The sequence below is a fragment of the Euleptes europaea genome, chromosome 5 (genome assembly GCF_029931775.1).
Source record: "Euleptes europaea isolate rEulEur1 chromosome 5, rEulEur1.hap1, whole genome shotgun sequence".
NCBI lineage: Eukaryota > Metazoa > Chordata > Lepidosauria > Squamata > Sphaerodactylidae > Euleptes > Euleptes europaea.
This window is the reverse complement of record NC_079316.1, coordinates 28,191,484-28,206,100: the sequence shown is the minus strand read 5'-3', so window position 1 is coordinate 28,206,100 and position 14,617 is coordinate 28,191,484. Positions and strand designations below refer to the sequence as shown.

The following is a 14,617-nucleotide window of genomic DNA, read 5'->3' as shown; positions in this document are numbered from 1 at the left end:
GAGAAACATGATTTAAATAATTTTGATTAAAATTAATCATTATGTCTTCAATCAAAATGCAAGTTATTGTGACATCTGAATTGGTGTGTGTGTTAACACACTGGATTTTCTTTCCTAGCAACCAGGATTCTAAATCATAGAAGCAGCAAAATCCAGCTTCTTAGGAAACCTGAAATTCAGACATAACATGGTGTCTTTTTAGTGGTAGAGGCAGGCTATGATGGAAAAACTGACCTGAAGTTTATGGCTAAATCCCAGATCTTATATACTTAATTTCCTATTATGGGGGGGGGGGGTTAGAAAATTAGTTTAGAAAATAATGTGCAATACATTGCATATTTTACTGCTCATGACCCTAAGTGGGGGTCTTTTTTTTTACAACTTACAATTTAGGGTTGCCAGGCCCCTCTTTGCCACTAGCGGGAGATTTTTGGGGCAGAGCCTGAGGATGGTGGGGTTTGGGGAGGGGAGGGACTTCAATGCCATAGAGTCCAATTGCCAAAGTGGCCATTTTCTCCAGGTGAACTGATCTCTGTCTCCTGAAGATCAGTTGTAATAGCAGATCTCCAGCTACTACCTGGAGGCTGGCAACCCTAGTAGAGGTCCTGTGATATTGGAGTCAAATGAAATCATCTTACTTGCTAGTTTCATGACTCAAGAAACTAAGCTCCTTTGCCAGTATTTGTCTGTGGTTAACTGTTGACCGAGACTGTGCTGACATCCTGATTAACTCAAAAACAATGGCTGAATATTTGCTTACAATTGTGTTGGGACTCAGGAGATAATTTTTTGCCCTTAACTTAGAAAGGATATCAGTTTGCTCTCTTTAAGGTGTTAGACATTGCCTTAAGAATCACAAAAGACTTGAAGGGTTTTTTGTCTTTTGCTGTTACAAACATTGACCATTCTTTTTGTAGTTGGAATCTGAAGCAATCTCAGCTAAGGTGTTTGCTTTTAAGATGAACTGTCTTGCAAAAGGGTGCCTCTCTTTACATTTTAACAAATTTTAGCTGGCCATTGATTTCCTTGGGAGACTCAGAGTCTGATCCATATTGCTTTTTCCCATGGCCTTTTTGCACTGGTGCTCTGGGTATAAAAGTGAGAGGTGCCCTGTTCTGCCCACATTTCTGTTATGGGGCAACCTCAGGCTCTAGACAACTATAGAGGAGCTGGCATAACATAAACAGTGTCTTCTGTCTCCCAATGTGGAGGTTTCTTATATGTTTATCACAGAATAGTGCTTATGTCAGCAGGATGTAGATCTAACAGATCAACCCTTTACAGCAAAACAATTCCATGGAGTGAAAAACCCATGTAATCATTTTGTAATTATTCCTAACACTATGGCCAAACTTGGTGCAATAGATACACAACTTTGTGAAGTATTAATGAAAATTAAAGTTGCCTCTGAAAGGTTACCTAAAACAAAATTTGAAGTGAATTTGGGGTTTTCTTCAGGTGAAAAGGACTCTTGCGGCATCTTAAATACTGATAAGTTTTTGTCTTCTTTTTCTTTATTTAAGTTGCCACCAGGCTCGTGTTTATTTTTGTTACAGGGGACTAACACTGCTCATCTACTGACATTATCTCCTCAAGGAACCCTCTCAGAAAAGTGAAAAGAGAATTTCAGTAAGGGGAATGAAATCCCTTTACGGAATTCTACGTGTTCCACAAACGATTCAACAGCTCATTTCATACAGCAGAATTTCTGTTTCATCATGGAGTATGGTGTACATGAAATGGTTGCTATTGTTGCTATTGCCCATTTTTATCTACCAGGACAAATCCCTTCTGAACAGAAAAAGGAACATTTTAACAATACTAGCTTGGTCTTGTGCCAGCATTGCTGCTTGTGCTACTATAGAGATTTGTTAGGAATATGGGTGAGATGCTGAATTAATGAGCTCCTTCAGAGAGTGCCAAAAAATTAATTTAGACCTGCCTACCCACACAGCATGCAAACTGCTATTCTTCATTGAGATGGAGTAATTGCCTATTCTGTGGTTTGATTTTTAGCTATTGCGCAACAAATACGTGCATTCAATGGGAAGCAGGGCTAGCATATCATTTTGTAATCTTTTCACATTGTTCTTTTAAACAACCTTTGCAGGAGGGCAGAGAAAGCCAGAGGTTTTGCAGAAGGGCAGCACATTCCATCGCTTCTTTTCAGCATGCTCTATTTATCAGGGATCTCCAACCCACAGGCACTTTTGGAATGTAGAGAACAGGTAAGGGGTGCCACAAAAAAATGACTGCCATAGTGGGGAGACTGGAACCGCTAATAAACTCCACGCAGTTCCAAAAATTTCAAGAGGTTCCATGCTTCCATGATGAATGCAGCTGTTTTAGGATGGGTGCTCCCTCCAGACTCAAAGGTGATGCCTCCTGGCCTATTCTGAAACACCTCCTACTCCAATGAAGTGGAGGAAAGTTGGGAATAGTTCTTTCATTTGGGTAAGGAGCAAGTGGGCATCTAGAATAGGGTTGCCAGGTCCCTCTTCGCCACCAGCAGGTTTTTGGAGCCTGAGGAGGGCAGGGTTTGGGGACGGGAGGGACTTCAATGCCATTGAGTCCAATGGCCAAAGCTGCCATTTTCTCCAGGTGAACTGATCTCTATCGGCTGGAGATCAGTTGTAATAGCAGGAGATCTCTAGCTAATACCTGGAGGTTGGCAACCCTAATCTAGAAACACATTGGCAAGCACTAAGGAGATAGCAAGCTCTGCCTTTCAGGACAAATAAGACCTTTACAGGAATTAAAGAGAAAATCCAGCAGCACCTTAAATACTAACCAAATCTACTACAGCATACGCATTTGTCAATCAGAACACACTTCATCAGATGTGTGAAGTGTACCTTCATAGCAGTTATTTATGCTTAAAGTTATAAACAACAGTAGGGTAAAATTGTAGTAGGGTATTACAAAGAGAGGCCAGTTTAAAACAATAACTGATCAAAGAGAAATCCTTGCCCAACCAGAGAGGGCAAAGACAAATCCTAACTGTGGAAGATGGCCAGGGAAGGATTCCAATCTAATCAAGGACCATGCAGTGGAAAACAGGATAAGCAGATCTAACTAACACCAGTAAAGGGTGGGTCATACTGAGGGAATTGTATCTTCAACCAGTTTAGTCCATTCCTCACAATAGCCAAGATTCTGAAAGGTATGACATCAAAATAACCCACACAGAATCCATTTTATTACCTTCGCTTGTCTTGCTTCTCTTGATCTTCTACAGTGACTGATAAGTTTAACCAATTTAAGATGTACTGTGCTGTGCTGCCCATTTTCTCAAGCGGCAGGAAGTTCTGGGGGCAAACATTTTGCAGAGGGCTGCCTTACAAAGTAAAAGGTTCTTGAGACTTACCATGCTTTTGTACTACCTATTTACAAACTAAGCAAGAAAGCACCCACATGGACCAATACTAAGCTTGAAAGCAGTACCTTTCCCCCCAAATGCAAACTTCAGACTTTCACAGAACGCCCCCCCCCCCCATTCCTCCTTGCTGATCTGCTTCCAGTGGACAGCAATACAAGATTAACATGTCCTTTTTTTGCTATTCTGTAACTGTCAAATTAAAAAGCCAGCGTAGTGTAGTGGTTAAGAGCGGGGGACTCTAATCTGGAGGACCTGGTTCAATTCCTCACTCCTCCACATGAAGCCTGCTGGGTGACTTTGGGCTAGCCGCAGCTCTCTCAGAACTCTCTTAGCCCACACAGAGGAAGGCAGTGGCAAACCACCTCTGAACATCTCATGCCTCGAAAACCCTACGGGGTTGTCATAAGTCAGCTGTGACTTGACAGCACACACACACACAACTGCCAAATTCTCTAAGACTTACCTAAGCAGGCATGACAATCATGTGTCCAGTAACTAGTAGCCATTGGCAAACAAATGCTATCGACACATAGTTTTGCAAGTATCTTGGACACATTTAATTCTTTGATTATTATCCTGCCCCTCCCCAGCAACATGAAGCTGCCTTATACTTAATGAGACCATTGGTCCATCAAAATCAGTATTGTTCACTCAGAAATAGGGTCTCAGCTGGAGATATTTCACATCACATCCTTCACTGAAGATTCTGGGGATTGAACCTGAGACCTTCTGCATGACAAGCGGATGCTCTCCCGCTGAGCCACATCCCTTTCCCATCAGTGCTTAGAGAAGAGCATATTTAGTTGGGGAGGGGCTGTGGCTCAGTGGAAAAGACTCCGCTTTGCATTCAGAAGGTCCTAGGTTCAATCCCCAGCTTTCCCAGTCAAAAGGACCAGGAAGTAGGTGTTGTGAAAGATCTCAGCCTGAGTCCCTGGAGAGCTGCTGCCAGTCTGAGTACTCAGGACTGACCTTGATGGACCAATGGTTTGATTCAGTATAAGGCAGCTTTGTGCATGTTCATCTGTGTGGTTATTAATCCAAACAAAAACCAAGATCCAAAGAAGAAGAAGAAAGGCTTAATTCAAAACTTTAGCCAACATCTGTTTGCTTTTGCCAGGCCAGGTTTTCCTGAAACCAAAAGGTATTCCTTTCCTACCTGCAGAATCTCGTGAACAATTCTCAGCCTTACAATTTATGTCTGTTCCTATCTGCAAGGGATGAGAAAATAGGATCAAACAACAGTGCTGAAATGGAACAGAATATTCTTTTTGCCCAAGCTTTATAGAAAAGTTAGGGATTGCTTTACACTTAAAAAAAAACTTGAATTAACAATTTTGGAAGTTGTCATTCTAATCATTGGAACCCTTTCTTATTTCTGGAAGCACAAGGTGTCCCATCAAAGCACTGGAACAAATTACACACAATACTTAATTGCTCAGATCTGCTCAAGATGAACTCCTGGTATTTTCATGTTTTCATGTATAACTTCATCATTTTCTCTTGGTTACAAATGCCGGTAAAGTAATTACTCTCAGGACTTCATAATTTTTTATTCCTAAACTGCTATTCAGTTTCACATCCTAGCGTCATTATTACAAAAATGCATTACTTTCAGATTTGATTTTGCCTGCGGTTTTTTAGTTCTGATTCACTTTTGGTCATATTGTATTTCTGCTAAGACTCAAGGATGCTTGGGCTTCCTAACCATAACATGCTTATACATGCATCAAATGTCACCCCTTGGGTATTGAATTTTAAAAGAGCTTAATTTATTGCTAGGAAGCTACTGCAAAAGAGCTGCTAGAGGAAAGAATCTATGAGTAAAGTAATTTGAACCTATCCCTAGCATAAGACCTACAGTTGTTTCCTGCAGAAGCCTTACTGAATCAGATCAATGGTTCATCCAATCCAGAATCCTGTTTCCATCCGGATGTTCCTTGTGGTCAAACAGATGTTCCTGAGAATCCTGCAGTTAGAATCTGAAGGCAAGAACTGTTTTCCACTCCCCCCCCCCAGCAACTGTTTAATGGCACACAGATTCTGAACATGGAGGTCCTATTTAGTCATACTGCCCAACAGCTGTTGATAAAGCCACCTTCTTTTGTCTAATTGCCCTTCAAAACCACCTAAACTATTGACAATAGCTCTATCCTGTGGTCACATCTTCCTTAGTCCAAACATGCAATGTGGGGCCCACTTCTTAACTCTTTACCTTATGTATGCACATAGTGGTTATGCCCTGGTGCAACCCACCTCAAACAATGTTGAGCCCAACTGTGGTTCCATGTTTGAACGCCATTTATTAAGTGAGGTCCTCCCTGGATGGCCCAGGGTAGCTCAATCTCATCCTGTCTTGGAAGCTAAGCAGGGGCGGCCCTTGTTAGTACTTGGATGGGAAGTCTAGGGTTGCTATACAGAGGAAGGCAATGGCAAACCACCTCTGAAGGTCTTTTGCCTTGAAAACCCTGCAGGGTTGCTGTAAGTCAGCTGCAACTTAACGGGAACTTTCCACCACCATTAAGAGACAAACCCATCAGATATTAAGCATTATTGTAAAATGAGTACAGTACACTGCTCTATAATGAATGAAGCAAATAGGAATATTAACAATTTCTCTGCAGAGGATGGCTGGGATAAGCCTTTCTTCTACTTCTGCAGCACCCTCTTTCATTGCAGGTATGGTCCTCTGCTGTGGAGCATGTTCCTCGGGCATTGGGCACTTCCATTTATGCAATACCACTGTCTTTCAACAAGGTAAAAAATACCCAGCATCAAAGGAATGCATTCTACAGCAGACACCCACCTCCACAACAAACAAAGAGGGGCCTAAGTGGAAGGCAAAGGATCTGAGTCAATTCCATGACAAGAAATGAGGACAAACATTGGGGCAACAAAAAAATATTGGCAAGTGTAATAGGAATGAAAAGCATTTTGGGGGCTGTGTGTGGCATTCTCAGGTGAATTTTGTTATTGGATCTTACAGGCAACAAGAAAGACTTTCTGCATGCATTCATACATATGCACTTCCACGGGACTGTTGGGATTTTTAAGTGCAGTGACCTCACGGGACACTTAAGGCCCCTTGCAAAGTTCACCTGCATTTAGGTAGATGCCTGCCAGATGACATAAACATTTGTGTTAGGAATAGAATGCAGGAAAGCTTATTTGGAGGATGGCTGAATCCACCCCAGTATCAGTAAATTTCCCTGAAGATTTTGCCCAAATTGTCCCCCACCCCACTCTAATCGTAGTGCTTCTTCTTTCCAGAAGTTCATAGCCTCTGTACTGCCTACAACGTGCTTTTGATTTACATTGTATCAGAGGTGGTGGGACATCTCATCATCCTGAGCCCAGTTCCCACTGAGACAGTGCTTGGGGCTAGACCATTCCAAAATTTTATGTGACTCTTCCTTAAAAAAACAATTCTGTCCACACAGAAAACAGGCGTGGTAGGGAGAAGGCTGACCTCCTTTAGGGTTTGCAAAGAGGGGTATTTGGTCATACAACCTCTGACACCAGTGGTGTAGTCCAAAAACAGGGTTGGCATTTCTGCAAAAAAACAAAAAAACCACATACACAAAGCACCAGGCCTCAATACTTTGAATGTCATTTCCATGGGAAATTAGGGAGTGAGAGATAGTGACTTCAAAGGTTTTGGTACAGGATTGAAGTAGGATTTGTAATTAGATTTTGCAGGTTGAAATCCAGAAGGAAACCACTCTAGAATTAACAAGTCTTATGACACAATTTAGTCCCAAGACTGCAGCTTTTAAGAGCCGTTAACAAACTTCCTCTACTAAGAACTGGTAGTATGGCCCAAAACTGAACTATTACAATGTTTCTGTTCTTACACAGTGCTTGAAGATATGTCAATGGGCTTAGGGAAATGGCTGGGCAGTTTATTGCTGGCTTTATATAATCAGAAGCTCATAATGCTATAAGGCTTGCAAACTCTGCAAAGGAAAGATATGTTTGCCATTGATTCACAGCTCCAAAGACGCATTGAATCTCTTTCCATTAAATCCACTGAAAGGCCAGTCTCAGTTTCTCAAAGCATCTTTCAAGACTCAGGTTTTAAAGATCTCAGGGCTTCTCTTGTAAGATGGCCCTTATTCAAGACAAATATTAGCTGATTTGTTCAAGCAAAGCCTAGACAAACATTGTACAAGAGCAGAAATGTACATTTTAGGCCATCACCTACTTTCCATTATGTTCCTATAGCCCCAGGGTAATCTTATTTTAAATGGTTTTGCCAGATAGTTCAGATTTTTCCATGGGACAAAGTATGTGAGTTACTTTAACATCCAGTGCAACTCTAAGTCAGGGGATAATTGATGCTTAAGTCAAGCAGAAATCCACTAGCCAACTATTGGAATCACAAACTGAGACATAGCCTTCAATCTTCCTACACAAAATATATGTTATAAGAAGTTCAAGCCATCTGCTTATGTTCAAGTTGATAAACCATCCAAACACCACACAGTGGCTGCAGATAGAACTATGTACCTACAATGATTCTGTTGAAACACAGCTGAACTACTTATTACTCCATTATGTAGTTACCACCAACCCACATCCTTTGGTAACACTCTATCAAAGCAGAAATGTGGCAATGACGTGCAATCACAATCTACACTCCACATCTTTGGCTGCTGCTTCTGTGGTGTGCAAAAGATATCATTACATGTACTTTAATACCTTACTGGGAAGAGATATGGCTAGGCTGTGAGCTTGCATTCAAAGTAAGGTATTGTTTGCCTCACAGAAAAGCTGCAATATGGTACTGGCCATCAGCAAAGAGTTCCAGCTAGCATTTAAAAAACAACAACAACCAAGCAGATAGGTTGTAAATTGTGAGCAATGCCTGGTGAAAACTCAAAGCCAGGGAAGTTCTCAGTATGGATTCCCAGCAGCCAGATTGATTTGCTACTACATGTTGCCCTTTTTCTCCCAGTCCACATTAATGGCAGAAGTAATAATACAAAAAGGGGAAATCATATTTGCATAACACATACAGGGTTACCAAATTCAGCCTGCCATTGTAATAGAATTTGGGTTACCCTGGAGTGTAGTAGTAATAGTTCTTTTTTAAATGAAGAGCACAAACTGTCCTGATTATTCACAGTGGGTAGCCGTGTTAGTCTGTCTGCAATAGTAGAAAAGGGCAAGAGTTGTGGCTCACGAAAGCTCATACCCTACCAGAAAATATTTTTGTTAGTCTTTAAGGTGCTACTGGACTCTTGCCCCTTTCTGTCCTGATTATGGATGTTGCATTTAAATGAAATGTGGGGGTTGGGTTGAAAAGAGTCCTAAAATTGTACTGTGGGCCAAGGGCTATGCTTACCATTTATTTTTCTTTTCTTTCCTAAAACCATTAGAATACCGGATATTGTGATACTAAGCAAGAAGAGCCCAGGTTATTGTTAGCAATCAAAGCTTTCTGCGTAAGGATGCTTAAAACTGACAGTGGCACAGTCTCTCCAACCAAAGCCAAGTGTCAGATCATACACAGATTTATTTCAATGGTGTGTAAATCCCAGGGCCTCTATTATAGAGAAAACCCAATTCGTTAGAGGCTGCAAAGAATGAGAAAGAACCACTGTCCATCTTGTAAAGCAAAAAGGGTCATTTCCATGAGAAGGAATAAATATGACCCACAAGAAAAAGGAATTGCAATTATAAGTTGCCATTCACTTGCCCGCACCACTCAGCTTTGTTCCATTTTAAAAAAACATGCACTTGGGTGCTTAAAAATGTATTTTAATCTCGCTTTTCCATGGATACAAATAATATCCTCTATTACAAAAGAGAGAGAGAGAGAGAGAGAGAGAGAGAGAGAGAGAGAGAGAGAGAGAGAGAGAGAGAGAGAGAGAGAGAGAGAGAGAGAGAGGAGGTAAGAGGTACATGTCTTTTACAGTGAACAAAAATATGTCATACAAACAAACCCCCCCTCCTCAACACAGCTGCATTATTCTGCAGGGAAGAGGGTTTTTTAAATATAAAAATCACTCTTTTTTTCAGCATTAAATTGAAAAGCCCTTGTCTCAAAACCACTGGATTGTAAAGGCCTAGCTGTTTTGTCTGTTGCATGCAGACCAAACGTGTCTTAGCTGTGCATCACTCTGTTCCTGCCATTTCAATTACATACACGATTGAAGAAAAATTTGCTTGGTGTCAACGATGCCCATTCGGAGATGAATAATTAACAGGGATGCAGAAAAATGTTATGGCTGCCATAGGATAAAAAGGGTCAAGACAACACTTGTTCTATGGATTGCGGGTGTGATTTTGGGACACGTCTATAGGGTTACCTTTCCAGCTTGTGAGCATCCTTCTTCCTCTCTTCTTCCACAAAATCCCCCCCCCCTTTCATCATTTAACTATGGTGCAGTGGTACATCTGAATCACCTTCGACCATGGTTAATATTTAACAGGTTCATTGGCAACCAGAATGGGCAAGAAGGAAGACTGCGAAATACTACATTTCAGAGTCAGGGAAGTTTTCATCTGCACTGGACCGCAATGAACTCCTATACACTTTAAAAAGTTACCTTCCTTTTTGGAAAGGGAGGAAGACAGGAATGTCAGGTTTTCTTTTTGTGAGATTTCAATGTTTTATTTCTGTCACTAGATGCTGCTACAGGGCTGTTCTAGTCGCGGGATACAAGCATTACCTTTTAGCACAAAGAGAAAGCCCTAGAAAATTGCTGGTCCTTAATTCATTGTTGATGACAGGTTTAAACTCTCCAGTTCCACAGGATCAGATAGCACTACTTTGCACAGCCATGCAACCCAACAGAGAAGCCAGAACCTCAATAGCACTTAAGAAGGCATTCATCTAAGACAGCTACCCTAAAGTATAGCAGGACATTTTATCAACCATGTTGGTTTCAAATCAACCAAATGTCCACAGGGCATGCAGATAACAGGGTAAAAAAATCACAGTACTAGTCTTTCATCATCTGACTGTTTTAGTGATATAAATTGACAATGCAGATTTGGAGGTCTTGAAAAGTACAGATGGGGAAAAAATCCAGCAAGCAACTGAAATAGAATGCATAATGCAAAGGTTCCCAAGGATCTGCATGCACTATAGAACTTTGTGTGAACAATAGATAATTCCTTTCTTTTCGGGTGGGGGGGAGCAGTGTCTCCACTACACATGCAGAACAGCTGCAACACTGAAGAAAAAATTGGCAGTTCCTTCACATGCAAGAATCCAGGTGCCTATCAGATACTCCATATAGGCACCAAATTAAATGTGCCGCTGAGGTTGGCGGTGTTTCCTTGTACCAGCAACTAAGGCCTTTTAATTCTTGGTTTTTGGGGTTTTTTTTACAATTACTTCTTTAATTATTAGGACCTGCATTTGAAAATTCAGAATGTGAATAAAATATGCTGAATGTAAAAACAAAAAAAAATTACATTTAATTTCATTATCATTCCAGTTTACTTTATAGATCGTAAGTCTACAGAATGGGTCCTTCTTTTTTGCTTTTACAATTGCACACCACTTAAGTTTCCTATGGTTTTTTAATATTATGATCATCTGGTACATACATATGTAAGTAGTTAATAGCAGTTTTTCTAGGGCACCTTTTCAGTTGCTCCAATGGCAAATGAAGTAACTAATGGTTAAAAAAAATAACCATAGAGGCCATAAGACATACCCTTGTCAAAAGCCCTAAATGTAGCTAAATGATTTGGGTAAACAGGAAAAAATACGGCATCAAGTGCAGCCTTTTTTTTGGGGGGGGGGGTAACTGATGGTTGTATATATGTTTCAAATACAGGACATCATGATTGCATGCAAACAGCCATGCCTTGACTAATGCCTTGTGTATCATTTTTAAAACAGGGAAGCACACATACATAAAGTTTTATAGCTTCTATTTACACACACTTTGATAGAAATAGAAACATGAATTCATGACAAGACTCAAAACAGGAGCAGAAAAAAATGAATTTCTCAGCAATTTATACTAATGGCTGTACTGTTTACTGATAATCATTCTGTGAGAAAGCTTGTAAACAATGAAGATATACATTTATACAATTTACAGTCTCAGAAGGAAATAAATTTCTGGTTTATCATCATCACTTGGCTTCGTTTCCAGAAGAGAGTCATCTGTATAAAACCGGTCATTGTACCCATAATGTAAAGATGTACATGCACCTTCAGGGACACCTCGACCTTCCAGATCTTCTGCACTGAAGTTGTTCAGATAGCTTGCTATGTAAGAGCCAGTGGAATGCCTATTGATCATGTGCGGAGATACAGAGGGCTTATTTCTAAGTACTACCCCTGTTGCATTGCTGCTAGCATTGGAAAGTTTTTGTTTGTTGGCTTCTTGCCGTTCCTTGGCACGACTGGCAATGTTACGCACTCTGCTCTGACTCCTAGATGACAGCTTTCGGACCAACATTTTAGGACAATCATCATTCTGCTTAGAACAAAATGACTGGCAACCATCTTCCTGGTCAAAAGACAACAGTTTTCGCAGCTGCTCAGTCAGAGAATCCGAAGACTCTGGTCTCTTTGCCTTTAGAGCTGCCACCATCTTGTCTCTCATGCCGGATGTAATAAAACCTCTACTAATGTACTTGTACTTGCTTTCAAAATTGCAGGATATATCTTCTGAGGTTAAGTCCCCAAGACTCTTGGATTTGCAAGGGCTTGGCTGTTTTTGAGCTGTGGGAGTAGTATAAGGTAAAGCATTCCGAGACATAGGAGTGGAGTCCATGTTAGGTCTTTGACAGATGTCTAAGGAGTCGTTTTGTGTATCTGGCATTTGCAAATAATTATTGTACATAAGAGCAACACTTTGATATTCTGAAGGAGGGAAATGTTGACTGTTCTCACTCCTAAACTTGAAATCCTCACCTAAGTGAGCACTGCAGAGGTCCTCACTGCTTATATTCTGACCAAGTCTCTCTTTGTAAGTTACAATGTCCTGATTAGACTTGAGTTTCAAAGGAGAAGCAAGCTGGCTCATATCTTCTCTCTTATATTCATATGTAGTTATCAAGAGATCTTGTAGTCCCCCATCAACTTCCATTAGACTACTCCCTGTAGAATTCATGCATGTAAAAGGGACAACTATTGTGTCCTCCAAGTCTGAGCTGTCAGAAAGGCAGGAGGTGCTATTACCAAGAGATTCCCAGTTTGTCCCACATTTCCTTTTGGGGTTTGCTTTCAGTGCACCAGCGGGTGGAATGCCAGAAAGCACCGCACAAGTGTCTTCTACACAGTGTGCGTTGTCCTTATAAGCCAGCTTGCCCACTGCTTTGTGGTTGGAAGATGGAGAAAGAGAAGCCTCGTGGATAATTGTAAAGAGAGAACATTCTGTTGTTTCCGGGCTGGGGAATGAAGTCATTCCTGGGCTTAAATATGATGGAACATCAGCGGTTTTACTGGGAGCCTTGGGGTCAAAAGTTGTCTTTGGATCACTTGGTAATATAGGTGATAGAAATACAGACTTCATACTACCCATCTTTTTGTTTGTTCCAGGAGAGCTTGAACCAACTGTTAAATTAGTTTGTTTATCTGCACCATCAAACTGTTCTATCAAAGCTGAGACAGAACTACCCACATCGCTCTCGTTAGTCAAAGAGACCTCATTAATGAGATATGAAATGTCACCATCTTGTACGGCTTTGGTGGAATGAAAGTCATTGACATAATCACATGTAGCTGCAGATGCACTGGCTAAACTACTTATAGCGCTATTCACAACTATATGAGACTTATCAGTATCCTGAGCTCCTTGAGGAACAAGAATTCCTGATATGGACTTATTCTCTTCTTTGTATAATATAGTGTCCTTAGATGTCTTCTGAGTCATACAATGTGTGTCTTCATTTTTTTCTTTCTCAAGTTCCTCCTTTGGACGAACAGTCTCACTGGAAATATTACTTTTCCAATACTCAGTGGAGAAATAGGTTTCAGCTATTCCAATTGCAAAGTCTATGCATGCTGGTTTTTCAAATAAAGGGGAAGTTGCACAGTCGCCAGTCTTGGGAGCTTCCTCCTTAAGTGGAGATGCAAACTTTGTAAAAGATGAAACTTTCTCAACGCAAGAAGAGACTGCTTCTTTTACATTCATTTGATCTTTGCTTGCATTATTTTTACTTTCTGCTGAATGAAATAAACAAAAAATTGGTTAAAAGAAATGCTCTCTCTCTCTCTTTTAGCCATTTAAAACTGTTTTGCCTTGAGACAAACAAATGGAGAATGTAAAATTAGTCACAATACGTGAAAGGACTTAATTATGGGGTTGTGCAAGTTTAGTACAAATTATCCAAGTGATATGAAGAAATGGGAAAAATAATAGTTGCAGGCACTTCATTGAAGCTTTTCTTTAATGCTCTATTACATCAAGGGCATGATGTAATATTTGTTGTAAAGAATGTCAATGAGGTACCATAGTTTGGACATGTGGCATTACCTTCAGCTGTTTTCCTATTCAGATTTGTACTATAAAGAAGCATGGCAAACAAAGATAGAACAAAACAACTCTGTTAAAACACCATCTGCAAACAAGAGGTATGCTTCAGTTACATATCTGATAGATGGACACCATGCATTATTTAGGGGAGGGGCTGTGGCTCAGTGGTAGAGTTTCTGCTTTGCATGCAGAAGGTCCCAGGTTCAATCCCAGGCATCTCCAGTTAAAGGGACTAGGCAAGTAGGTGAAGTGAAAGACCCCTGCCTGAGACCCTGGAGAGCCGCTGCCGGTCTGAGTAGACAATACTGACTTTGATGGACCAAGGGTCTGATTCAGTATAAGGCAGCTTCATGTGTATGGCCTTGGATCTGTAACACCCTTTTAAAAAAAAGCTCCTGGTTTTCTATCCCCATACTTTCCTCAAACAACTAGAAATCTTTAAAAGTCCATAGAGAGGTGAGCTAAGTTGTACCCAAAGAACTGTGAGCAAGGAGAATGAAACTTGTAGAACAGGAATGTTCCACCACTTCTCTTGCTGAGCAGCAAACTGAGGTCACTGGGATTCTCCCTTGGGGAATCAGGGACTCCTCATAAACAGAACTGGGGCAAAATGGGATGGGGGAATCAGCAAAAATCTGGCGGGGGGGGGGGAGTCTTCTTTTGCCAGCACAAAACAGCAGTTGGGTAGATATCTTTGTGTCTACATTGCTAGGATCTAACATAATTAATATGGATTAAAAAGTTTGATCATTGTCATGCTCACTGCAGGCTACCTATAGAAGAATCTAGG

The 14,617-nt window shown here is 40.8% G+C and overlaps 1 protein-coding gene across 1 annotated transcript in view; it reads right to left on the bottom strand.

The window, feature by feature from the left end:
* Positions 1 to 11,364: 11,364 nt before the first annotated feature.
* The window catches only part of PLCH1 (phospholipase C eta 1), a 92,009-nt gene continuing 88,756 nt past the window's right edge, over positions 11,365 to 14,617 (bottom strand). Inside the window, exon 23 of the mRNA XM_056850386.1 lies at positions 11,365 to 13,514. Within this exon, the coding sequence (XP_056706364.1) occupies positions 11,437 to 13,514 (2,078 nt within the window). The 3' untranslated portion in view covers positions 11,365 to 11,436. The remainder of the gene's footprint in view (positions 13,515 to 14,617) is intronic.